The sequence below is a fragment of the Tasmannia lanceolata genome, unplaced genomic scaffold (genome assembly GCF_043159265.1).
Source record: "Tasmannia lanceolata isolate RefF3 unplaced genomic scaffold, GAP_Taslan_0.1 ptg000037l, whole genome shotgun sequence".
NCBI classification, from domain to species: domain Eukaryota; kingdom Viridiplantae; phylum Streptophyta; class Magnoliopsida; order Canellales; family Winteraceae; genus Tasmannia; species Tasmannia lanceolata.
In genome coordinates this window covers 28925701-28950723 of record NW_027518714.1, presented here as the reverse complement: position 1 = coordinate 28950723, position 25023 = coordinate 28925701, and the positions used below count along the sequence as shown (strand labels likewise).

At 41.1% G+C, this 25023-nt stretch overlaps 2 protein-coding genes across 3 annotated transcripts; one reads left to right on the top strand and one right to left on the bottom strand.

The window, feature by feature from the left end:
* Positions 1 to 2749: 2749 nt before the first annotated feature.
* On the top strand, positions 2750 to 4671 carry LOC143862727 (uncharacterized). Its single transcript, XM_077373809.1, is given in 2 exon segments — positions 2750 to 4024; positions 4026 to 4671. Coding segments are annotated over 2 exon segments (1890 nt in total). The 5' UTR covers positions 2750 to 2780.
* A 13753-nt stretch (positions 4672 to 18424) lies between these two features.
* LOC143861371 (uncharacterized) lies at positions 18425 to 24493 on the bottom strand. Of its 2 annotated transcripts, none has more exons than XM_077372295.1 (2): positions 23608 to 24493; positions 18425 to 20864 (listed from the first exon to the last, which is right to left on the bottom strand). In XM_077372295.1, the coding sequence occupies exon 2, from the start codon at positions 20736 to 20738 to the stop codon at positions 19380 to 19382; it is 1359 nt and encodes a 452-aa protein (XP_077228410.1). In that variant the 5' UTR covers positions 20739 to 20864; positions 23608 to 24493; the 3' UTR covers positions 18425 to 19379. The 2 variants fall into 2 exon arrangements, with proteins under 2 accessions (XP_077228410.1, XP_077228411.1); XM_077372296.1 differs by having other exon boundaries at positions 24129 to 24493.
* Between the last annotated feature and the right edge of the window lie 530 nt (positions 24494 to 25023).

The following is a 25023-nucleotide window of genomic DNA, read 5'->3' as shown; positions in this document are numbered from 1 at the left end:
CTTTAAGTAATTCTACAACTTAAGAGCATCAAACATAATTACAGACCAAAAGGACCCCTCAGGTCTAAGGACATATGCAAGGGTCCTGTCTGACAGAACAGCCTTATCCAAATCCTTGTCCACAGGTTATTCTGTAAAGTGATCCGTTCAGTGCATGATCCAATCATCGCACCCATTCCACATGCTTAGAGTCAACCACCTCAAAGACTAAGATAGGCCACTCCAATGCATGTAAGGTGGCAGGATCAATGCTAGTTGTGTACAAGTATGAGATGTCCAATCTCAACCCCAACTAGGAACATTTTAGGTCTGCAAAGAACTGGAAGGTCATATCTCCCTACCACATAATCTCTATGTGCATGACCTATCATACGATGCTACCTAATGACAAATGTATGTCTAGAAGCACATCACACACTCCAATGAAGTACCCAATAGATGTCTTGAAACTATAAAATAATGGTTTCATTACAACAACAACTGGCGCACACACTCTAACAGAAACATTCGTTTCCCTTTACCTCGAATATATGGACTGATAAAAAAACAAACACAACATCCATCGCTCTAACCCTTTAGCAATAACTTCTATTGCGATGATTATTTATCTGCTGCTAATGACTTTTGGCGGTGATTTTACTTTCTTTGGTGACGGATATTAGCCATCTCTAGAGATGCATTTTCTTTTAGTGATATAAGTGCATATAATTTATTTATTTTCATAGTCAAATGTCATTCTGCTTCAAGAAATTGAAATTTTGATTTTTGGATGAGAGATTACCAAATATGATTAGATCACGAGAACCCTCCACAAAATTCATTATCTATAATATATACTAATCACATTTCTTTCCATTGTCATTCGTCTTTTTAGGAAAAACCTTACAAAGTTGCTATAACAGATTTGGTTTTACCACTATTAATTTTATTTGTAAAGTGATATATTTTCCACTTTTTTAATTGAGACGGCCACCTCCAGTATTTCTATGACTGCAAAGGGGCTGTTGTACTTCACGTGGGATGGATTCAATGGGCATGATTGCCACGTACGCTGGAGCTGGCTATCCCATGTAAAGAAAAGGGGCAAATTTATCATTTCGCTTTTGTTTTTCCCCTACTAAGTTGGTTTTGCCACACCTTTAACCAAATTGCGGCCGAAATCCAAAATTTAGGATTTTGGTGAGGACCGAAATCGAAATTGCTGAAATTTACCAAATTTTGGAAATTTTGGCGAAATTTTTTATGAAATATTAAATTTTTATTCCTTTACAGAATTTTGGCCCAAAGAAAGACATTTCGAGCACCTTTACCGGTTTTCAACCGAAAATTCGGGATTTCAGCCAAAATTTCGATTTTGGTGAGGATCGAAATTACCCTCGATACCGAAATTTAAAACCTGGCCTTTAACTTCCCGCCCACACTAAAACTTCCCGCCCATACTGTAACTTCCCACCCACATGTCAAATGAAAACAAGAGTGGATTTATCTAGATTTCTCTGTTCATTAATTGTGGGATTTTTTGGATTTATTGCCGATTTTAGCACAACCCGTTCTCTTACCGCCTGCGCTTGAAATTCCCGTCCATGATTTATCTAGATTTCTCGTCCTTAATTGCTGGATTTTTTGGATTTATTGCAGATTTTAGCATAACCCGTTCCCTTACTGCCTACGCTTAAACTTCCCGTCCATGCTTAAACTTCCCGCCCACGTGTCAAATGTAAACACGAGGAGATTTATCTAGATTTCTCTTGCCGTTAAATGCAGGATTTCTTTGATCTATTATCGATTCAAGCATATCCTTAGAGGGGATTTATCTAGATTTCTCTTGGTGTTAACTGAGTGATTTATTTCCGATTCTAGCATACCTCCCCCCTCCTACCCATGCTTAAACTTCCTGCCCACGCTTAAACTTCCCGCCCACGTGTCGAATTAGCATATCCCTAGAGGGGATTTATCTAGATTTCTCCTGGTGTTAACTGCGGGATTTATTTCCGATTCTAGCATACCCTTCCTTCCCATGCTTAAACTTTCCGCCCACGTTTTGAATGAAAACAAGAGGGGATTTATCTAGATTTCTCTTGCTGTTAATTGCGGGATTTATTACCAATTCTAGCATATCCTCCCCCCTGATGACATGGGGCTCACCATTTTATACCACGGGGCCCAAGATCTCTACCCTAACCCATGCATAAGGTGGGGCCGCCATTTTATAGCTCAAAATCTGATCGGGATGGGGCCACCATCTCCACCATCTCTACCCTCCATTTTACACCTATGTTTGATGGGATGGGGCCCACCATTTTGCATCAAATCTTGATGTTGGGACCCACCATCTCTACGCAAACCTATGAGTTAGTGTGGGCCCACAACTTTGCACCATAATTGTGGATCACCTATTTAGGTAGGCCTCACGAGCAAGAAACCGGGCTCTCCACTATTTAAACGCTTCACTTTCTCATACATTTTGAAGAATTTAGACTCGAGAGGCAGTCTTGCAGAGTAGAGCTTCGCTTCCACTGGTTTTCTTCAGGTGAGTAAAAAAGTCCAATTTCTTCTTTGTTTCTTTGTTCTTTTCAATCTCTTTCTTTTCTTATATAGCAAGATTGAATAAAACCCCGATTGTGTTTCTTTAATTTTAGGCAATTATTTTGGGAGTAGCATATGAAGATTTGCATTGTACTTTGAATTTTGGAGCACCCCTTTTTGTAATCATGAGTGAGGTTTAATTTCTGATTGATTTTATGTTCTAAGAACCCTATCTATTTTTTTATTTTTTTATCATGGCGTCGGCAATTCTATTGTATGTGCAAAATTTATGGCCATTTTCTTTACGCAAGGCTAATGATCTGAAAGTTTCAGATAAACTAGTTCATAAGCTTTCAATCCCTGAACAAACTAAACCATTTGTATTTGCCATTCGCGAACCGGATTCCCAGGCTGTAGTGTATCTATTAGCCGCCCAAAACTTATCAGAACAATCTGCTTTGGACGCACAGTTTCTAATTAAGGAAACTCGTCCTGATGCTGTTATAGTCCAAGTTGGCCCTTATGCATTGAATGAAATTCAAACAGAGGCAATTAGTTCAAGAAATGATCAAGAAAGTTTGGTTCCCACTACGTCTTTAGGAGTGCTTAAAGGATGTCTTCTCAATTTGATGGACAAAGAAAAGTATGAGAATTTTGCGGGGATTCAGGTTTTAAGAGAGATTTTTGGTGTTGGATTTTACGGGCATTTATTGGCAGCGAAAAGGGCTGCTGATGAGGTTGATTCGCGATTCTTGCTACTCAAATCTCTACGTGAAAATGCTTTTGCAGGACAAACTGGCGATGCTGATTCGGGAAACAAAGGTCCCGCATTACTTTTACAGCCGAATGGTTTCCTTCCGGGTAAAGTAGGTTCAGTTATCTCGCCGAGTTCAAAAAGATTATGCATCATTGATAATGTTCAAGCCGAGATGGTGAAATTGTTATCTTCGTATATGGGATTAATAATGGCGAAATTAGATTCTTTAGACTCTGTTCAAGGTTTGGAATTTGAGTTGGGAGAGTGTCAGCCTAGGTGCAATTACCAGGCTCCGTCATTCGCAAAATCTTTTTATCCCTTATTGACTGATTTACAGGTCATATTCATTGATCTTCCTACCATTGGGAAAGCATTGATTTATGCCCAAAAGATGCTATTTGATGTTGATAAGGGAGAGTCAGTTGATGCCCGACTTTTATCTCAAGTTCACAACTTTCGAATTGCTTTGGAGGGGTTGAGGATAGCTTTGAACAATGCCGCTCGGTGTCCTCTCAATAAAATGGAAAGTCCCAACTCATCATGTATCAACTTTCGAGAGCTTCCTTCAGAAGAGAAATGCCTTGTTCTTCTTGCAAAACTCATCAAGAGTCAGACGAAAAACTTCAAATCAATCGTGGCTATAGTCGATGCTAGTAGCTTAGCCGGTCTTCGTAAATACTGGAACACACCTGTGCCTCCAGATATCGGAGATTTGGCAGATCAATGGTTCACAAGTTATGATGGAGAAACAGTGGGAGAACACATACATAAGGAGGTTGTTAAAGGACAAACCTATAATGATATATGGCGCCGGGGCAGCCGCAGTCTTAGGAGCTTCGTCTTTTACTAAATATGTTCCTGCATCAACTTTCATAAAGCTGGTCGCTTACAAAGTTCTTGTCTCTCTCAAAATTGGTTTAGCCCAGATGCAGAGAATGGCTACTATTGCACTCACTAAAATTGTGGCCCCATCAAAGGTCATGGGTCCCACCATTGGTGGTTCTGGACTCAAAGCCTCTGCCTTGAAGGCTACTGCAACTGCAAAGAAATTTTGTCTCGTGGCCCACAGTCTCATAGTCTCTGCTGAACAAGCCAGTATTCGAGCTATGGGGACAACCTTCTACGAAATAATAAGCCGACATGGTCGGAGGGTTGGGGTTGCGCCGTGGGCTGCATTCGGTTGCAGTGCTGCCACCTGTGCTGGGCTGCTGGTTTATGGTGATGTTATTGAGTCAACTGCCGAGTCTATTCCTTCGGCTCCGATGATTGCCTCACTGGGTCGTGGACTCAAAAGTTTACGAGAGGCTTCTCAAGCAGTGATGCAGACGGATAGCACAAAGATGAAAGAATCAATTAAGTCTTTAATGTACAATTTGAAGAAAATATAGTTTCAATGAATAAAAGTATGACATGAATTTTTCTGTTATTAGGCATATATGATTGATGCAACTGTTAGAGGCAGAGAAGAGAAAAAAACAGAGTCGGTGGAATGTTTTGTGCTTGAAGCATTACGTGGGTTGCATCTAAGTGGAATGCTAACACGTTGCCTCCAGCCCCTATTTATACAAAGTAAAAATATTGAAGGGATGAGAGAATAAGAGCATATAGGCTTCAGCCCATATGGGCCCAAACACCTGGTCCATTATCTATGGGCTTATATTTGAACATATATCCAACAATTTCCTCCTTATGTTCTACATATAGCACGATCCATAGATAGAAAGTGTGATGTTCAAACAATATATTGAACTATCTACATCACATTATCATAAAAGATCTGTAATCCAACTGAAAAACACAAATACTTTTATGAACAAACAAGAGTTTTATATACAATAAACTCAACCAAAATGAAGTTTCATATATACATGAACGTCACTGATCTCAGAAAAATTTATACATGGGGTATGATTCTCATCAAGATCTAAAATAAAGTTTCACATATAAGTGAACTCTATACACATACTGAAAGAAGGCATTCAGTCTTTACAACTTTAGAAGATTTACTCATCAAGTAAGTCATCTTCATCAAAGTCAAAATCAAGATGCGCTCCTCCTTTTTCGCCAATCTCTGTGAATTACCACAATATGGATTTCATGAGAATAAATCCAACAATTTGTGTAAAACATAAATTACACACATAAATGGCTGAAAAAGTATCAGTATCACTCTTACCATAAGCATCATAAAGAACAAGACCAAAATAGCTTGTTTTGCAAAAAACCATTCAATATAATTTTCAAGTTTCAATAAAGAACAAGACCAAAAAGCTGGTTTCTTTTGCAAACAACCATTTCATGTTTTCATAAAATGTTAAGTCATCTTATCCATATTTGAGTCAAGTTGAATCATCAAGTGTGGAATGTTCAACCTTTCTCAAACAGGCTAACCAAGTTTGAGTTAAATTGTATCATCAAATGTGGAATGGACAACCTATCTCAAAAGAGGGTATATCATCAAGTGTGGAATGATATACAACAACTTTAAACATAAAGAAAACATATCAAGTGCTTATCTAGGGCCATACAAGGAATATTCAAAAAATTCAAATTAACATGGAGAATGTAGATTAAGTCCATAATCTGGATAATATAAGTTAAGTCTTTTCTATAAAGGCTTTAACTTAATTTTCCACTATCTTTACAGATTTTAATCCCATTTTCTTTACAATTTTGAATGTTCGAGCTTTATTCAATCCTTTTGTGAGAGCATCGGCCTTATTATCCTTCGATCTCACATCAATCAAAGTGATAATCCCGTGTTCAATGAGATAATTCAGCATGGCATGTTTCAGCCTAAGATGTCTCCTCTTACCATTAAAGAGTGAGTTCTTCACAATCGTAATTGTAGCTTGATTATCACAGAAGACACTTAAGGAATGAATCCTTAATCTAGTAAGTGGAATGTCCATAATCAGATTCTTTATCCACTCTGCTTCATCTGCAGCTGAGGCTAGAGGATAAAATTCTGATTCCATAGACGACAAGGCAATGCAAGTCTGTCTCTTTGACTTCCACGCAACAGCAGCTCCACCCAGGATAAATATATAACCACTGGTAGACTTACTGTCTCTTAATTCTGACCCCTATGATGCATCAGAATATCCTTCCAAAATAGGAGGATGCCCACCATAACAAAGAGCATAATTTTGAGTACCCTTAAGGTATCTCATCAGCCTCATAAGGGCATCCCAATGCTCCTAGCCATGATTACTAGTAAAACGACTCAGCATGCCAACTGTAAAGGCTATGTCTGGCCTAGTGCAACTCATAGCATACATGAGACTACCAATCAGTCTAGAATAATCTAACTGATTCACACTGTCTCCTTCATTAGAGATCAGCTTCTTGGTATAATCAAATGGTGTCTCAATCGGTTTGCACTCACTGCATCCCCATATAGAAAGTAATTTTTCAATATAATGGGCTTGGCTAAGGGAAATTCATTGCCTCTCAAAACTTACTTTCATACCAAGAATGGTGTCAACAACACCCAGGTCTTTCATGTCGAATTCTTTACCCAAGGTTAGTTTCACGTCACTCACTACAGAGAGATCGGAACCAAGAATCAACATGTCATCTACATACAAGCAAATAATTGCGACCTTATTCGACACAAAACGATAATAAAGGCATTTATCTGAGTCACTTGACAGAAACCCAAGGCTCTTTACTACTTTGTCAAATTTCTAATGCCACAATTTAGGTGCTTGTTTAAGACCATATAAAGATTTGTTTAATTTACAAACTTTATTCTCAAAACCTTTCATGACAAACCCTTCAGGTTGATTCATGTAGATTTCCTCCGACAGTTCTCCATTGAGAAAAGCTGTCTTTACATCCATTTGATGCACAACAAAATGCTCAATAGATGTCAAAGCAAGAAGAATTCTTATCGTAGCCAAATGACATACCGGTGAGTAGACATCAAAGTAGTCTATCCCACTCACTTGAGTATAGCCCTTAGCTACTAAATGTGCTTTATATCGAGCTATAGATCCGTCAGGATTAAGTTTTTCCTTCAATATCCATCTACAGCCCACAGTCTTGGCCCCTTTTGGCAAATCGACTAGCTGCCAAGTTAGATTTTGTAACAGAGAGCTCATTTCATCATCAATGGCTTCTGCCCACAACAAAGAGTCCCTAGATCTCATCGCTTCCTTATAGGATGATGGATCATTCTCTAAATGGTAGGTCACAAAGTCCTCACCAAAATTTTTAGGTACTCTATCTCTTGTAGAAACTCTTACAGGAACTGACTCAGATATCAATTTGGGACAAGTGTCAGAAGTAACTGGTTCAGACTCAACCGGCAATTCTGTAACCACCTCTATATCTCCTGGTATGGTCAAACCCTGATCTCTGAGAAATTTATTCTCAAAGAAAACTGCATCTCATGATTCTATAACCACATTGGTTGATAGATCTAAAAACTGATCAGCAGCACTATCTTATGCACCTCCTAGATAAACACAAGTGTTTGTTTTTAGGTCCCACTTTAGGTCTCCTAGGATCTGGTATCCTTACATAAGCAATACAACACCAAGTCTTAAGAGTATCATATCTACAAGGATGTCCATGCCATAACTCATAAGGAGTGGAGGAACATTTTGAGTGTGGCAATTTATTTAGAATGTGATTTGCAGTCAAAGCTGCCTCTCCCCAATAGCAATTAGGCATGCCGGCTGTCAATAAATGGAATTTAACATTTCTGTTAACGTCCTATTCTTACGCTCAGCTACACCATTAGATTGAGGCGAGTAAGGAGCAGCAGTTTCAAGTATTATGCCCTGAGAGGCACAGAATTCCTTGAACTCTGTCGAAGTGTATTCTCCTTCTCTATCACTCCTAACTCTCTTAATTTTCAATTTCAGTTGCAATTCAACTCAATTCTTGAAAACTTTAAACTTAGCAAAGGCTTCATCCTTTGATTTTAACAAATAAATATGACAATATCTTGACATATTGTCTATAAATGTGATCAAATACTTCCGACCACCTTTAGTAGTAAAACTTTTAAAGTCACAGAGGTCAGAATGTATCAATCCAAGAAGTTGTGTGCTCCTAGAAACCTGACAAAAAGGTTTTCTAGTGATCTTAGTTTGAGCACAAACCTCACACTTGTCAAAATCATTTGACATATCTAAAGGTATACCATAAGTTTTATCAAGTTGGACCATTTTCTTATAGTTCACATGTCCCAGTCTGTTATGTAACAACTTAGGAGCAATCAAAAGTGAACTCACTTGACTAACAGTCTCATTTGCTAAACTCAATCTATACATACCATCTATCAAGAAAGCACATCCAAAATAATAAGAGTTAACTGTTAAAGTTACTCTACCACCCAAGAAGGATGTACACATGCCAGCATTGTCAAGCAAACCAATGAAAATCAAATTCTTTTGAATAGTAGGAACTACTTTAACAACTTTTAAAGTTAGTAATTTACCTGAAGAAAGGGCCAGGTTCGCAGTACCAGTGTGAGTGACCTCTACATCTGCTCCACTAGCCACTGTAACAGTCTCCTTTACTTGGGTAATATCACTGAGAATTTTCTTTGAGTTGCAAACATGACAAGTAGCACCTGTATCTAACCACCACTCAGAAGAAGTACTGGCCTTCCCTTTGGCCAACATGGCAACAAAACTTTTAGGCTCAGCCTTATCTATCATCATAGTAGCTTGCTTCTGTGGTGTGTCAGATTTAACCTTTTTAGGTTGCCTACAATCTGCAGCAAAGTGACCCCACTTTCCACAGTTGTGGCACTTGCCCTTCTTCTTCTTAAAGATAGGCTTTTTGGCCTCCAACTTAGGGGTATCACTTTTGGTTGACTTGGATGACTTAGGAAATTTCTTGGGATATATCACAGTGTTAGCAGCTGACTGTTGCTGTCTAACAATTTCCAAGTTATTCCTAGCTTTATTCTCATCTTCGATTCGAATGAATCGTTTGAGATCATCCAGTCCCACTTGCACTTTCTTTCTATACATTTTTGTTTTGAAAGAGTGCCATGCAGATGGTAACTTGTATATAATTGCACCCACCAGAAAAGCATCAGGTAAAGGAATGTTATCATTGACCAATTTAGATCTCAAAATTTTGAAATCAGATACTTGAAGAGTGATTTTCAGGTTCTCTTGGAACTTGAAATCCATGAATTTGTCCACAAGGTGAGTCTTGGACAATTCTTCCTCTTTCTTGAATTGAGCATCTAAATGATCCCAGATTTCTTTAGTAGTGCCAAATTTGCTGTAGATTTCTGCAAGACGATCTGATAAACAATTTAACAAGAAGTCTTTGCAGAAATCCTCATCCTTTTTCCATTGAGATTCATCAACATCCTCTCCCGTATCAGCAAAGGTACTCAAAACAGTATAGAAGACATTCACATATTTCAAACCGAACTGAGTCTTTCGCTTCCAGGAACTGAACTCAGATCCGCCAAACGATTGAAGTTTGACCATCTCAAAGGGAATAGCAGTCTTTTCCATTTTATAATCACAAAAATAAAATAAATTGGAAAGAGTGCACCTGAGCTGAAGAACCAAATCGCGAAAGCCGAATCGCGAGGATCGAACCGAACTGCGCGAAAGCCGAATTGCGAGGATCGAACTGAACTGCGAAACCAAACGCGAAAAATGTTTGCTAACCCGAGAGCCAGCCACAATAAATAGCCACAACCCACAGCCAAATTGGGAGAGGAGAAATCCACGTTCAAAAAACACAACAATCAGCCACAAGAGGGTTCGGCCAACAAAGATGGAAAAGAGTGTGCTTGCAAGATGGATTGCAGCCACCAAAATGACCCAAAAAGGGGTTCGATTTCCACGGAAAATCTACCCAATGGATCGAGAAAACGAGAGTTTCAAACAATCCCCAAACTTTTGTGGGAGAGGAAACCCACCAACAAAAAATGAAATTGTAGGCTTTCAATTGAGTTCTGTGTGAAAGAAACCCACACCCAATTGAGAGAGAGCTGCAAGGGAGAAGAATTATGAAAGAGGCTTTACCTCCACACCCAAAACTTGGTGAAGAAAAAAGAAGAAACCCACTTCAATCGATTTCAAGAGAGCAACATATGTTCTCTTTTGATCTTGTAGATCTTCCTCTCTCATAAGCACAAGGACCACTGATGATGCACCAGTACCTTAGCAAAACCAACCACGCCTGCTGCTTCAAGATTGTTAGAGGCAGAGAAGAGAAAAAAACAGAGTCGGTGGAATGTTTTGTGCTTGAAGCATTACGTGGGTTGCATCTAAGTGGAATGCTAACACGTTGCCTCCAGCCCCTATTTATACAAAGTATAAATATTGAAGGGATGAGAGAATAAGAGCATATGGGGGGCCCAAACACCTGGTCCATTATCTATGGGCTTATATTTGAACATATATCCAACAGCAACTCCTGTATTTGTGCTCAGATTATGTTTGAGGGATCCATTCCATATATAACTCTATACATCACTTTTGTTTATGTTGTGGCCATTGATTTTGAGGTCCACAACAGACATCAGAAGCTGCTAGCAGGGATATCATACCGCATAATATAAGCATACAAGTTTCTAATATCCTATGATTTGTGGACAGGGACACGAGGGTCATGTGTCGACACAGACACTTGGACACGATAAACCCTCAAAAATTAGAATAGGGACGGCTAAAATAGAAAGTATATATATGATGCAACAACAAATATTAGTTAAAGAAGAGCTAAAAAGAGTTTATAATAAAAGAAGAGTTAATAATAAAAGAGGTAAACACAATATGCAATAATAAAACATATTTTCGCACTTGACACGACACAGAAACGTGTTCACACACCCACATTAAGTCTAACACTTGTGGCAGTACATTTAAAAGTGACCAAAGGAGTGTCGACACAGGTGGACACGTGTGTCATGTCGGACACGACAGGACACGTGTAAAAGGGGAGGGCTAGATGTACGCAGCCTTACCCCTGCTTTGCAGAGAGGCTGTTTCCATGACTCAAACCCGTAACCACCAGGCCACATTGGAGCAACCTCACCGTTGCGCCAATGCTATTTCCGTGACTCGACCCGTGACCACCAGGTAACTGCGGCAGGACACGTGTGCTGGCAATAAATTCAAAGTGTCGACTAAATCATAGCTAATATCCTTCTAAACGTATTTAACCTATTACTTTGAAAACAAACAAATTTACATGCAGTAAATGTTTTATCTCCTGCGTTGAACACTTTAGCACCATATATTGTCGTGGTGATGTGTTGTAAACATAGTTAACAGAGGCGGGAAGCAGGAACAAGACGGTAAGCGGGGACAAGGATGTGTAAGGGTCTGTTTAGTTGTACGGCATAGACTTAGAGAGTAGTAGAATAAGTAGTCAACAGGGGGGAGACAAGCATTGGATTTGCCTGGAATTAACTTGAAGAATAGTGGTAATTTGTCTTTGGTTGCGGGACATAGACGAGTAGGGGAATAAGTAGGGCGTGTCATTACCAATACAGAGAGAGAAGAGAGAGAGGAGGGGAGAGGGAGAGAGAGGGAGAGGGGGGAGAGAGAGCACCGTTCCCGAGAAATTTCAAGCAGAATTTTACCTTTTGTGGATTTTGGCTTGGGTGTTATAAGGAGGGAACAAGAATGCCACATTAGCAGACGTACAATAATTACCTAGGAGACATTCTAAGGAATCTCCAGGGAGTTCAATGCTATATTGGTGTGGTACCCGATCCCGCGAGAGGGGTGGGGCGCGAGCCGCCGCGCTCTCTCTCTTGGTCTCTCGTATCCACGCGATTGGCGTGTGCATTTTAATATTGATTTGAATTCATCTTTCCTGTGAACTTGGGATCACTAAGGCAATCTGAATTCCACACGAAAGTGACTGACAGAGTCGCCACCTAGATATGGGATCTAGGACCCATAATTAACCAGAAATCTAGACTCGCTACCTGGTTACGAGAATGGAAGGTATGGGGAGTTTTCCACCACATGCACCATTCCTGCCCGATAATCGGTCTTCGATTCCAAAAGCTAACTCTTTTAAATTTATTTTAAATGGCTCATTCAACTCTATGTTAAAGTGCGAACTAAGTGACATGCATCCTAACATCTAATTTCAATGTGAATCCTAAATGTGTATCTTGATTTATTAATTTGTCTGGATTCAATCGAAGTGAAAGTTCTCATAAAATTCTAATTTCATGGAAAGTCCTAAGTGATTTGATTAAGCATTTACAAGAAAATTAATATACAAAACACCACAATTTGTTGTGGTGCCGACTCGCGGGTGGTATGCCGTCAGACATCCAAGCTGCCTACGTACCCAAGCCTCACTGGGATCAGAGTCGACGTAGTTCGGTGCACCTAAGCTAAGCTACATATGCCTAACTCAACTAGGACACCGATCTAGACGGGATTGACTGTTTCAACAGTTTTAAGAGAAGTTATTTAATTCAAGTTGAGGATTTTATTATCTTAGGATTTCATCAAAGATGCTATATGATCCTATCTAAATGCAAGTTGTCCCTTAGACTAATGCAGGTTAGCCTACATCCTAGTTTACTAGGCTTGTCCTAGGGAAAAACTGGATGACTAGTGTAACTTGACCTATGGCACGGTTGCTATACATAGCAAGCGTCCGTGATGAGGCTGGACTCCTAACTCTAGGACTCCCTAAAACTTAGGACACAACACGACACGACACCATTGTTCCTAAATTGGGCTCTAAGGGTTCTTACGACGGAAACCATAATCCAATGGTTCCGAGAGACACGAGATGAATCGAGATGATGAATAGTGTGAGGGAATGGGAAAGATAGAGAAAGGTGCGACTGAACTTGGGAGTGCCAAATTGCCTACGTACCCCGTGATGGGGATCAAGCCACACGTAGTTCCACTGGGGAGGTTGCTTGGATTTTGGAAGACAGAATTGGTATTTGGATCTGGAATCGGGTTTGTATTTGAGCATTGGACTTGAGATTCAGAAACATTGATCTAGCAATGGGATTTTGGAATTGGGAATTTGCATCAAAGAATTGAGCATATAGGAATCATCAAGGGTTTGAATTTTCGGAATTCAAAGTGGGCGGGCTTATGAGATTCGGCCAAATGGATTCAGACATGCGACTCGGATTGTGTTGGGATATTACTTGGTTGGATTGGGTTAATGGTTAGGGTCAAGTGAGTCGGGTCTAAGTTAGGAGCAAACCCGAGACTAGCCATGGTCTAACTAGGAGGAAGCAGGGTACAAACCAGGGTGCGGACCAGGGTGCACCAGGGTGCGAACCAGCAGGGAACCAGGGTGCGAACCAGCAGGGGAACCAGGGTGCAACCAGCAGGGAACCTGGGTGCAACCAGCAGCGAACCTGGGTGCGAACCAGCAGGGAACCAGGGTGCGAACCAGCAGGGGAACCAGGGTGCAACCAGGAGGGAACCTGGGTGCAACCAGCAGCGAACCTGGGTGCAACCAGGGTCTAACCAGAGTGCGAACCAGCAGGGAACCAGGGTGCGAACCAATATCGAACCAGGGTGCGAACCAGTAGGGAACCAGGGTGCAACCAGCAGGGGAACCAGGGTGCGAATCAGTAGGGAACCAGGGTGCAACCAGCATCGAACCTGGGTGCAACCAGCAGCGAACCTGGGTGCAACCAGGGTCTAACCAGAGGCTAACCAGGGGGAAAACGGACCCTACATGCTTCCTAACATGGTTTTTCTTTTAAAGTAAAAGATATGCATGAAAACAGACCCTACATAGAATTGAAATAAATGCCTACCTCTTTGGAAACCCACTTTGTGTTTGATTTTTTCTTTGATGTTAATTCCTTGAAGATGATTCCTTGCTTGATAATGACTGCTTTTGATATATATCACCCAACGTATAAAATCACCCGATCCGGCAAGGATGGCCGAACCCTTGAAGAGATGAGGGAGAGGGATGAATTTTCTAAGAGAGGGGTTCTTTTTTCTTCTCTTGGATGGTGGGATGAGAGGGTATTTATAGGAGAATGGGATAGGAGGTTAGGTGAGGTTAGGTGGTTTTGGATGGTTAGGATGAGAGGATGAGGTTAGGTAAGGTTAGGTGGGGTTAGGTAAGGTTAGGTGAGGTTAGGTGAGGTTAGGTGAGGTTTGGATGGTTAGGATGAGAGGAGAGGTTAGGTGAGGTTTGGATGGTTAGGATGAGAGGAGAGGTTAGGTGGTTTTGGATGGTTAGACCCAGGTCAAGATCTGCCATTGATCTAACGATTTACGGAAATCGGGTCTCGGAATGGAATCAGGGTCCGGGCTATGAAGTGACCCTAGCTTATTTTGTCCTGATTGATGATTCGTAAAGTCAGATCAAGATATTAATGACCTAAAACATATAAATCAATGATAGAGGGGGTTCTCACATGGATTTAACACACTAATTTCTTTGTTGATTAAAACAAAACAAAATGGGGTGTCTACAGATGCCCCTCTTTGGTAGAGATGACGTAGTCATTGAATACCAAAGCAAAAAATGACAAAACCATTTTGCGTAGCTTTAATCGACAAAGAACTCTCTAGACACAATGTACCTTAACATAATGCAACCTTCACATAATGCAATACCCTAGATGAAATCCTGGAATTTGGAATGCAAAAAATCCCGCTGTGGTGCCGCTCACAAACGGGCAACGAGAGAAGATGAGACCATTCACAAATGGATTCAGAAAATGAGATACCGTTCAGAAACGGGCTCAAAGAGGATAGGAGGCCATTCACAAATGGATTCGGACAATGAGGTATCGTTCACAAACGGTCTCAAGGAGGATAAGAGACCATTCACAAATGGACTCGAGAAATGAGGCACCGTTCACAAACGGGCTCAAGGAGGACATGAGACCATTCCCAAATGGACTCAGAAAACGAGACACCGTTCACAAACGGGTTCAAGGAGAAGACGAAACCATTCACAAATGAACTCGAGAAATGAGGCGCCGTTCACAAACGGGCTCAAGGAGAACACGAGACCATTCACAAATGAACTCGAGAAATGAGGCGCCGTTCACAAACGGGCTCAAGGAGAACACGAGACCATTCACAAATGAACTCGAGAAATGAGGCGCCGTTCACAAACGGGCTCAAGGAGAACACGAGACCATTCACAAATGGACTCAAAAAATGGGACACCGTTTACAAACGGGTTCAAGGAGAAGACGAGACCATTCACAAATGAACTCGAGAAATGAGGCGCCGTTCACAAACGGGCTCAAGGAGAACACGAGACCATTCACAAATGGACTCGAGAAATGAGGCACCGTTCACAAACGGGCTCAAGGAGAACACGAGACCATTCACAAATGGACTCAGAAAATGGGACACCGTTTACAAACGGGTTCAAGGAGAAGACGAGACCATTCACAAATGAACTCGAGAAATGAGGCGCCGTTCACAAACGGGCTCAAGGAGAACATGAGACCATTCACAAATGGACTCGGAAAAAGGAGACACCGTTCACAAACGGGTTCAAGGAGAAGACGAGACCATTTACAAATGGACTCGAGAAAAGAGGCACCGTTCACAAACGGGCTCAAAGAAACAAGAGAATTTTTATGAACTTGAATTTGTCGTAGGATTGGATTTTTTTGAATTAAGGATTTGGATTTGATAAATTTTTTATTTTTGGGAAATGAGGTACCGTCCGTAAACGGGCTCAAGGAGAAGACGAGACCATTCACAAATGGCCTCGAGAAAAGAGGCACCGTTCACAAACAGGCTCAAAGAGGACATGAGATTTTTCGTAGGATTGGATTTTTTTTTTTTTGAATTAAGGATTTGGATTTGATAAATTTTTTATTTTTGGGAAATGAGGTACCGTCCGCAAACGGGCTCAAGGAGAAGACGAGACCATTCACAAATGGCCTCGAGAAAAGAGGCACCGTTCACAAACGGACTCAAAGAGGACATGAGATTTTTCGTAGGATTGGATTTTTTTTTTTAGTTAAGGATTTGGATTTGATAAAAAATTTTATTTTTGGGAGATGAGGTACCGTCCGCAAACGGGCCCACGGAGAAGACGAGACCATTCACAAATGGCCTCGAGAAAAGAGGCGCCGTTCACAAACGGGCTCAAAGAGGACATGAGATTTTTCGTAGGATTTGAATTTGACGTAAGATTGGATTTGTTTTTTTTTTGAATTGGGATTTGATTTGATGAATTTTTATTATTTTTATTTATTTTTTTTTGTATTTTTGGGAAATGTGGCACCGTCCGCAAACGGGCTCATGGAGAAGATGAGACCATTCACAAATGGCCTCGAGAAAAGAGGCACCGTTCACAAATGGGCTCGAAGAATTTAGAGGTTTTCATGAATTTGAATTTGACGTAGAATTGGATTTGATGAATTTTAGATTTTTTTTTTTTGAACTCAATGAAATCGGGGACATTATAGATCGTGCCCAGTAAAGATATTGGAAACCAAGACTTTGACGAATGATGAGACGACCAACCTTATGAACGAAGAACCATTAGTAACAAGAATGGATTAGGAACACTTTTATGAAACTTCAACAAGATTTTTCTCAATGAGACTGTTGGTCTTGTCTTCTGGGGATTTTGATAACTGAAACCTTGAACAAGACAGTTGAGATTGGTAATTTAGAACAATGGCTCTCTTGGATATAATCATGGAAAAGTGGGATTTGCCTCTTGACAGGTGTTTAGATAAACATTTCTTGACCAGGATAGTATTTAACAACTGGAAGGAGATTCCGAATTTTAATGGTTCATCTTTCTGAGAAATTGGCTCAACCACCATTGCATCTGGGGCTCTTCCAAGCTTAAGGTGCCTTCCTGGGGTATGATCTTTTTACGAAAGTTGGGCTTTCTGATGTTTCTACTTCTGAACTCTTCTGAGTTGATCTTCTTTGAAATGTAGCTGTTTGACTAGATTCTCGAACTCCTTCATACGATCGCAGGGAGCTGACGAGGCTGGGCCTTCTTCACCGAGACAGTTGCATCATTTGGACACCAGGACGACGATTGACTCTTTCTAAAGAGAAAACTTAGATAAAATGCACTACTCAAAAGATTGAGCAGCTCTGAAGGAGTGAACATAGAATGACAAAGATTGACTGACTACACTGATAGACACAGTAATACTTCTGACTTAGTTAATATTTTATTTGGTAAGTCTATCCTTTCAAGGAATGTTTTTTTTCAATTGGTGCACATGGGACTTCTTCCTTGAAACAGTAATGCCTCAAGGATTTAATTACGCCCCTTAAGATTGCTTAGCTTCAATGCCCCCAGTTTTGAGGATAACACTTGAATTTGCTTGAATTTCAGTTGATCTTCAGTCTTGATACCGGCTGTAGCCTTCTTATACTGATTCTCTTACCGTGACCAAGTTACCTCTTCAGGGTTTTTAACTTGGCGGACCGCGCTAGCCTTAACTTTTGCCTGAACCACCTTTCTAGGTTTTCGATCCAGCAGGCTATCCCCTTAGCTTTTGCCTAAGCCGCCCTTTCGGGTTTTCAACTTAGCAGGGAAATGATCTTAAATTTTGCCTAGACCGCCCTTTCAGGTTTTCAGTCTAGCAGATCTTCAAACTCCGTTCTTTTTTTTCTTTTTGTGTTTCGGGACCTAGATCATTAAATCTGAACACCGGAGGGACTTTATAGGTAGGATAGGGCTTTACAAAGAATGGCTTAAGGCTCAACAAAGATTTCGACCAAACCTGTGAACAGGTTGCCTCCATATCCCCATGTAGGAATTAGGACGTGTGTAGTTCAGGGCAAATGCCCCTAGTTTGAAAATAAATTGTTTGAAGGTTAATTGATTTTTCTTTTTTTCTTTTCTTTCTGGAATAATTATCTTCTCTTCTTTTGGAACTTGTCCCTCTTTTTTTTTTGGAACGATTGATTTTTCTTTTTCTTTTTCTTTTGAATCGACCGAACTCGGTTTAACCGAGCTGCCTACGTACCCCAGTGTAGGGATCAGGTCTCGTGTAGTTCGGGGGAATGCCCCAAGTTTGATGGGTTTTCAAGAAAATTTGATTTAGGCTCGAAGGGTTTGCAAATCGGTATTCTTTTGACATTGGGTTTTGATTTTGGGATTTAATCGGCCAAAGGAGGCCTTTCGATGTTCAGATTGGGAATCGATCTAGGTTACTAGAGTCTGTCTGGTACTGATTATTTATTTCTTTTTTTTCTCTTTTTTTTTTTTTTTTTTCACGGAGTTTGACGGCATTTCCAGGTAAGATAATGGATTTTCTTCTTTCAAGATTCTAATGCGTGCTTTCGGCTTTCATAGAGCGAAACTTGTTCCTTGACATCCTCCATCTATGGATTTGTAACTCTTGATATCTGATGACCACTTTTCAATACTTGCTCTTGAACTTCTTATCTTGAATTTGTTGGCTTCATGTTATGAATTTGAGAACCAAGGTCATTGATTGAAAATATGAAAGTTATTTCCACTCTATGCCCCTTGCATAGCATATGATATTCACTTCATTCTTTCTTGAACCTTCTATCTGGGTCTTTCTCTTGACATTAATGGTAACGCTTACGGGACCATCTTTTTATCCTCAAAACGGGTTTACCAATTCTTCACACTCTTCAGAGGGTAATGTATTTTCAATCGGCATTTATTGGATCAAGGTTTCAGTGCCAGTGTTTACCACTTCAATTTCATCTTTGAAAGGCTGAGATTGGCGCTCCTCCTCTTGTTCAAGTAATCGTTGTGACTCAAGTGGAGTTTCGTCAATTTTGTTCTCATTTGAGGAGGGAGTCTTATTTTAAGATCAGAAGCACACTTAAGAAATAGACACAAGTGAACTATTGGAACTGAAACTTTATTTAAAGAAAAAGATACTACATCTGACAACCTATCCTGAACATGTTCAGGATTCACAACTCTAAAAGAAAAACAAAAGATAACTTGCCTAGACTAGGCATTAACCTAGAACTGTAGAACCGGACTCAACAATTGTACTGACCATGATGGTTGACTCAAAATAAAATAGTAAACGACTAAAACTTTAACTGCCGCAACTGTCTAGCTTCGGAGGCTCGGTGAAAGCTGGCTCATAAATGGTACTTTCAACTTTGGATTCGCAACCGGACCTGTGCCCCTTTGAACCTTCAGTTATTTAAGCATTGCGAACGGCTGGCGGCAGTACTGCATGATTCAGTAATAGGTTATTGGTAGCAACGGGACTTGGCTCAAACACAAGGCTTTTATTGTCGAGCAACCTCTGGATTCTGAATTTTAAGGCAATGCAATTATCAGTGAGATGGCCAGAATTTCTATGGTATTCGCAGTGTTGATCTGTTCGCCAATTTGCTGGTAAAGGATTAGGAAGAGCCCTAATGTCGGGCAGGATTATGCGACCTGAAGCTAGACACTCCTTGAGTATCTCAGATGGCGGAAGAGGGAGAGGGGTAAATTCTGTCTGGGCCTGTGGCCGAGGTGCGACAGCAAGTTGGGTATAATCCATCACCATGGGGTTCTGAGGTTTTGAAGGCTGAGGCTTGGAGCGGGAAAGGTTATTAATTTCAGCTGATGGAGGCTTCCTGAATTCTCTGGTATTCGGGTTACTTCGGTTGAATACACCTTGAGCCATAGCCTCCTCTATTTGGGTGCCTGCCACGATAAAGTGTTTGAAGTCCGGATAATACTGCAACGACATGTGATATTGGAGTTGGGGGGAAATATTTTTCATGATTATCTGGACCTGTTCTTCCTCAGACGGGCGCTCCATCATCTGAGCTGCTACTCTCCTCCATCTTTTCACAAAAATCAGAAAGGATTCCCTCGAGTCTTGCTTTGTTCTCTCTAAATCCTTTCTGGTGATTTCTGTCCCATCATCATATTTGAACTGCCTGATGAATTGCTCGCCGATATCCTTCCATGTCCTGTAACGAGTCTTGTCCAAGACCATGAACCATCTCCTAGCAACCTTGGTTAAGGAAACTGGGAACAATTGAGCCATTTGCTCAGGAGATAAGCCCTGAGGCTGACACATAATGGTGAACATTTGCAAATGTGTGATTGGACAACCCACACCATCATATTTGTCGAAATCGGGCATTTGAAAATTGGCAGGAAGGCGGATTTCGGGAAATAGAGTAAGATCACTGGGATTGAAACCACCCTGGTCTTGAAACTGAATGTCTTGAACTTTCCTGGTAAGAGTCTCTAATTTCTCCATAACAGACTTATCAACCATGAACTGAGAAGGCCTACTGCGATTCTCGCTATATTGCTCTTTTTCCAAATCTTCTTCGGTTTTATCATGGATATTGATGAACACTGGATGGGCAGGTGCTATTGAAGTAGCTGCTTGGTGCATAGGCCCTTTATCCTTGGACAACGATGGTCCCAACTTTTCAGAAAGCTGAGCCTTGATAACTTGGTTTTCTTCTTTGAGTTCTTGAAGCTGCTGGAGAATTAAGGTAAGAGTATCGGTAATTGCAGCAGGTGGAAGGCCATCTTGGTTATCTGCCATTGGTGAGGATGAGAAAGAAGGAGACGCTGGGGTTCTCAGAGAGGATGGTAGAGAGACAGAATTCCTCTCCAATCGTGAAGATACCCGAACCCAAGGAGCAGTGGGGTTAGCTATTGTGCCAACTTCCTGTGATGGAAATAATGAACACGAGGTATATGAGCTTGACATTCATGGAGTGTTCATTCTCAATGACTAAAACAAAGATTACTCATTTAAGCAAGTAATTGGGACAATAGAGTGAATCCCAAAAGACCAAGATATGACAATGATAATAAAATCGTATAAGGAAATGCCCCTAGTTCATGGATCATGAGAGTGAACTCTGAAGGACTTAGCAAAATATTCTCGAAGAAGGTTGTCCTTAGAGTAAGAAAGACTAAGAGTACAAGCAAGATTGGATCATCTGGACCAGGCATGATCAGATCATGAGATTGCATAATCGAAAGATTGTGAGATTGTGCTCCTGCCAGTTAGGGGATGGCATGAAGATACGATCGAATCGTATGGCAGAAGAATGAAAGACGCACGATCAAGAGATTAGATGAGATAGCATAGGATTGCTTTCAACGGATAGATCATGAATGACTAATCCTATGAGATCTTTGGAAATGATGGGATTTATATCCTAACCCAAAGGGAAATTTTTTTTTTTTTTTTTCACATTTTATCAGTGTTACCTGAAGGCATCAACCCTAATCCTAATCTATCGGAGTGGAGAGAGAATCTCGACTTATGACTTTGTTCGTGTATCTAAGGACCGATCGTGACCATTGGAAGATGGACCACGGCCTAATCTAGACACCAATGGGTAGGATATCCTAAACTAGGCTCACACACGTGATGCACATGTGTTCGTATACTACATGCATGTGTGGGTTAATCTAGGGGTAAGGCCAAGAGTTCCCTTAGCGCGAATCCCTGTTCGATATACTGTACCAGTGTCCGGCGTATCAGTACGTGAACAAGAGATCTGTTTACGTACCATAAAGGTACTAGGCTAAGGGTGGAATGCTTCTCTAGCACAGAGGCACCAGGTGATGAAATCCCAGTCAACCATGCTAGATAACACTCCGGGTTCCTAAAATAGGACGTGTGTGCACGTGAGATGCAAGAGTTTATATGCAAGTGATGTAAGTGTGTGCAATATGTTTGCGCAATCTATGATGCCTTCAGGTTTTGTTAAATTAAGTTTGAGTAAAATGTGATGAGAAAATAAAACAAGACAAACTAATCTAACAAGTATAGAGTTTTTATGAGCCATTTAAAATTAAATTCAAATGAATTATCTTTTGAAGTTTTAATGAAGTTAGGTGATCCCCAGCAGAGTCGCCAAACTGTGGTACCCGATCCCGCGAGAGGGGTGGGGCGCGAGCCGCCGCGCTCTCTCTCTTGGTCTCTCGTATCCACGCGATTGGCGTGTGCATTTTAATATTGATTTGAATTCATCTTTCCTGTGAACTTGGGATCACTAAGGCAATCTGAATTCCACACGAAAGTGACTGACAGAGTCGCCACCTAGATATGGGATCTAGGACCCATAATTAACCAGAAATCTAGACTCGCTACCTGGTTACGAGAATGGAAGGTATGGGGAGTTTTCCACCACATGCACCATTCCTGCCCGATAATCGGTCTTCGATTCCAAAAGCTAACTCTTTTAAATTTATTTTAAATGGCTCATTCAACTCTATGTTAAAGTGCGAACTAAGTGACATGCATCCTAACATCTAATTTCAATGTGAATCCTAAATGTGTATCTTGATTTATTAATTTGTCTGGATTCAATCGAAGTGAAAGTTCTCATAAAATTCTAATTTCATGGAAAGTCCTAAGTGATTTGATTAAGCATTTACAAGAAAATTAATATACAAAACACCACAATTTGTTGTGGTGCCGACTCGCGGGTGGTATGCCGTCAGACATCCAAGCTGCCTACGTACCCAAGCCTCACTGGGATCAGAGTCGACGTAGTTCGGTGCACCTAAGCTAAGCTACATATGCCTAACTCAACTAGGACACCGATCTAGACGGGATTGACTGTTTCAACAGTTTTAAGAGAAGTTATTTAATTCAAGTTGAGGATTTTATTATCTTAGGATTTCATCAAAGATGCTATATGATCCTATCTAAATGCAAGTTGTCCCTTAGACTAATGCAGGTTAGCCTACATCCTAGTTTACTAGGCTTGTCCTAGGGAAAAACTGGATGACTAGTGTAACTTGACCTATGGCACGGTTGCTATACATAGCAAGCGTCCGTGATGAGGCTGGACTCCTAACTCTAGGACTCCCTAAAACTTAGGACACAACACGACACGACACCATTGTTCCTAAATTGGGCTCTAAGGGTTCTTACGACGGAAACCATAATCCAATGGTTCCGAGAGACACGAGATGAATCGAGATGATGAATAGTGTGAGGGAATGGGAAAGATAGAGAAAGGTGCGACTGAACTTGGGAGTGCCAAATTGCCTACGTACCCCGTGATGGGGATCAAGCCACACGTAGTTCCACTGGGGAGGTTGCTTGGATTTTGGAAGACAGAATTGGTATTTGGATCTGGAATCGGGTTTGTATTTGAGCATTGGACTTGAGATTCAGAAACATTGATCTAGCAATGGGATTTTGGAATTGGGAATTTGCATCAAAGAATTGAGCATATAGGAATCATCAAGGGTTTGAATTTTCGGAATTCAAAGTGGGCGGGCTTATGAGATTCGGCCAAATGGATTCAGACATGCGACTCGGATTGTGTTGGGATATTACTTGGTTGGATTGGGTTAATGGTTAGGGTCAAGTGAGTCGGGTCTAAGTTAGGAGCAAACCCGAGACTAGCCATGGTCTAACTAGGAGGAAGCAGGGTACAAACCAGGGTGCGGACCAGGGTGCACCAGGGTGCGAACCAGCAGGGAACCAGGGTGCGAACCAGCAGGGGAACCAGGGTGCAACCAGCAGGGAACCTGGGTGCAACCAGCAGCGAACCTGGGTGCGAACCAGCAGGGAACCAGGGTGCGAACCAGCAGGGGAACCAGGGTGCAACCAGGAGGGAACCTGGGTGCAACCAGCAGCGAACCTGGGTGCAACCAGGGTCTAACCAGAGTGCGAACCAGCAGGGAACCAGGGTGCGAACCAATATCGAACCAGGGTGCGAACCAGTAGGGAACCAGGGTGCAACCAGCAGGGGAACCAGGGTGCGAATCAGTAGGGAACCAGGGTGCAACCAGCATCGAACCTGGGTGCAACCAGCAGCGAACCTGGGTGCAACCAGGGTCTAACCAGAGGCTAACCAGGGGGAAAACGGACCCTACATGCTTCCTAACATGGTTTTTCTTTTAAAGTAAAAGATATGCATGAAAACAGACCCTACATAGAATTGAAATAAATGCCTACCTCTTTGGAAACCCACTTTGTGTTTGATTTTTTCTTTGATGTTAATTCCTTGAAGATGATTCCTTGCTTGATAATGACTGCTTTTGATATATATCACCCAACGTATAAAATCACCCGATCCGGCAAGGATGGCCGAACCCTTGAAGAGATGAGGGAGAGGGATGAATTTTCTAAGAGAGGGGTTCTTTTTTCTTCTCTTGGATGGTGGGATGAGAGGGTATTTATAGGAGAATGGGATAGGAGGTTAGGTGAGGTTAGGTGGTTTTGGATGGTTAGGATGAGAGGATGAGGTTAGGTAAGGTTAGGTGGGGTTAGGTAAGGTTAGGTGAGGTTAGGTGAGGTTAGGTGAGGTTTGGATGGTTAGGATGAGAGGAGAGGTTAGGTGAGGTTTGGATGGTTAGGATGAGAGGAGAGGTTAGGTGGTTTTGGATGGTTAGACCCAGGTCAAGATCTGCCATTGATCTAACGATTTACGGAAATCGGGTCTCGGAATGGAATCAGGGTCCGGGCTATGAAGTGACCCTAGCTTATTTTGTCCTGATTGATGATTCGTAAAGTCAGATCAAGATATTAATGACCTAAAACATATAAATCAATGATAGAGGGGGTTCTCACATGGATTTAACACACTAATTTCTTTGTTGATTAAAACAAAACAAAATGGGGTGTCTACAATTGGCTGATGTGGTACCCAAATGCCAAGCAAAATCGCTAAGCCTCTAGCTTTTGTGCAATCAAACACACCCCAAGGGATTGCAAAAAAGTTTACGATCCTGCATTCAATTTTTTCTACATTGTAGCATGACTTCATAAATATTATTTGCAAAATTATAAAATATGTGCATAATACCATTCAAAAATATAAAATAAAATATGTGCAGAATGAAAATTGTTT

What these genes read in the sequence shown, in the direction of transcription:
- LOC143861371 (XM_077372295.1), bottom strand. Translation starts at nt 20,738, where the DNA reads ATGGCAGATAACCAAGATGGCCTTCCACCTGCTGCAATTACCGATACT.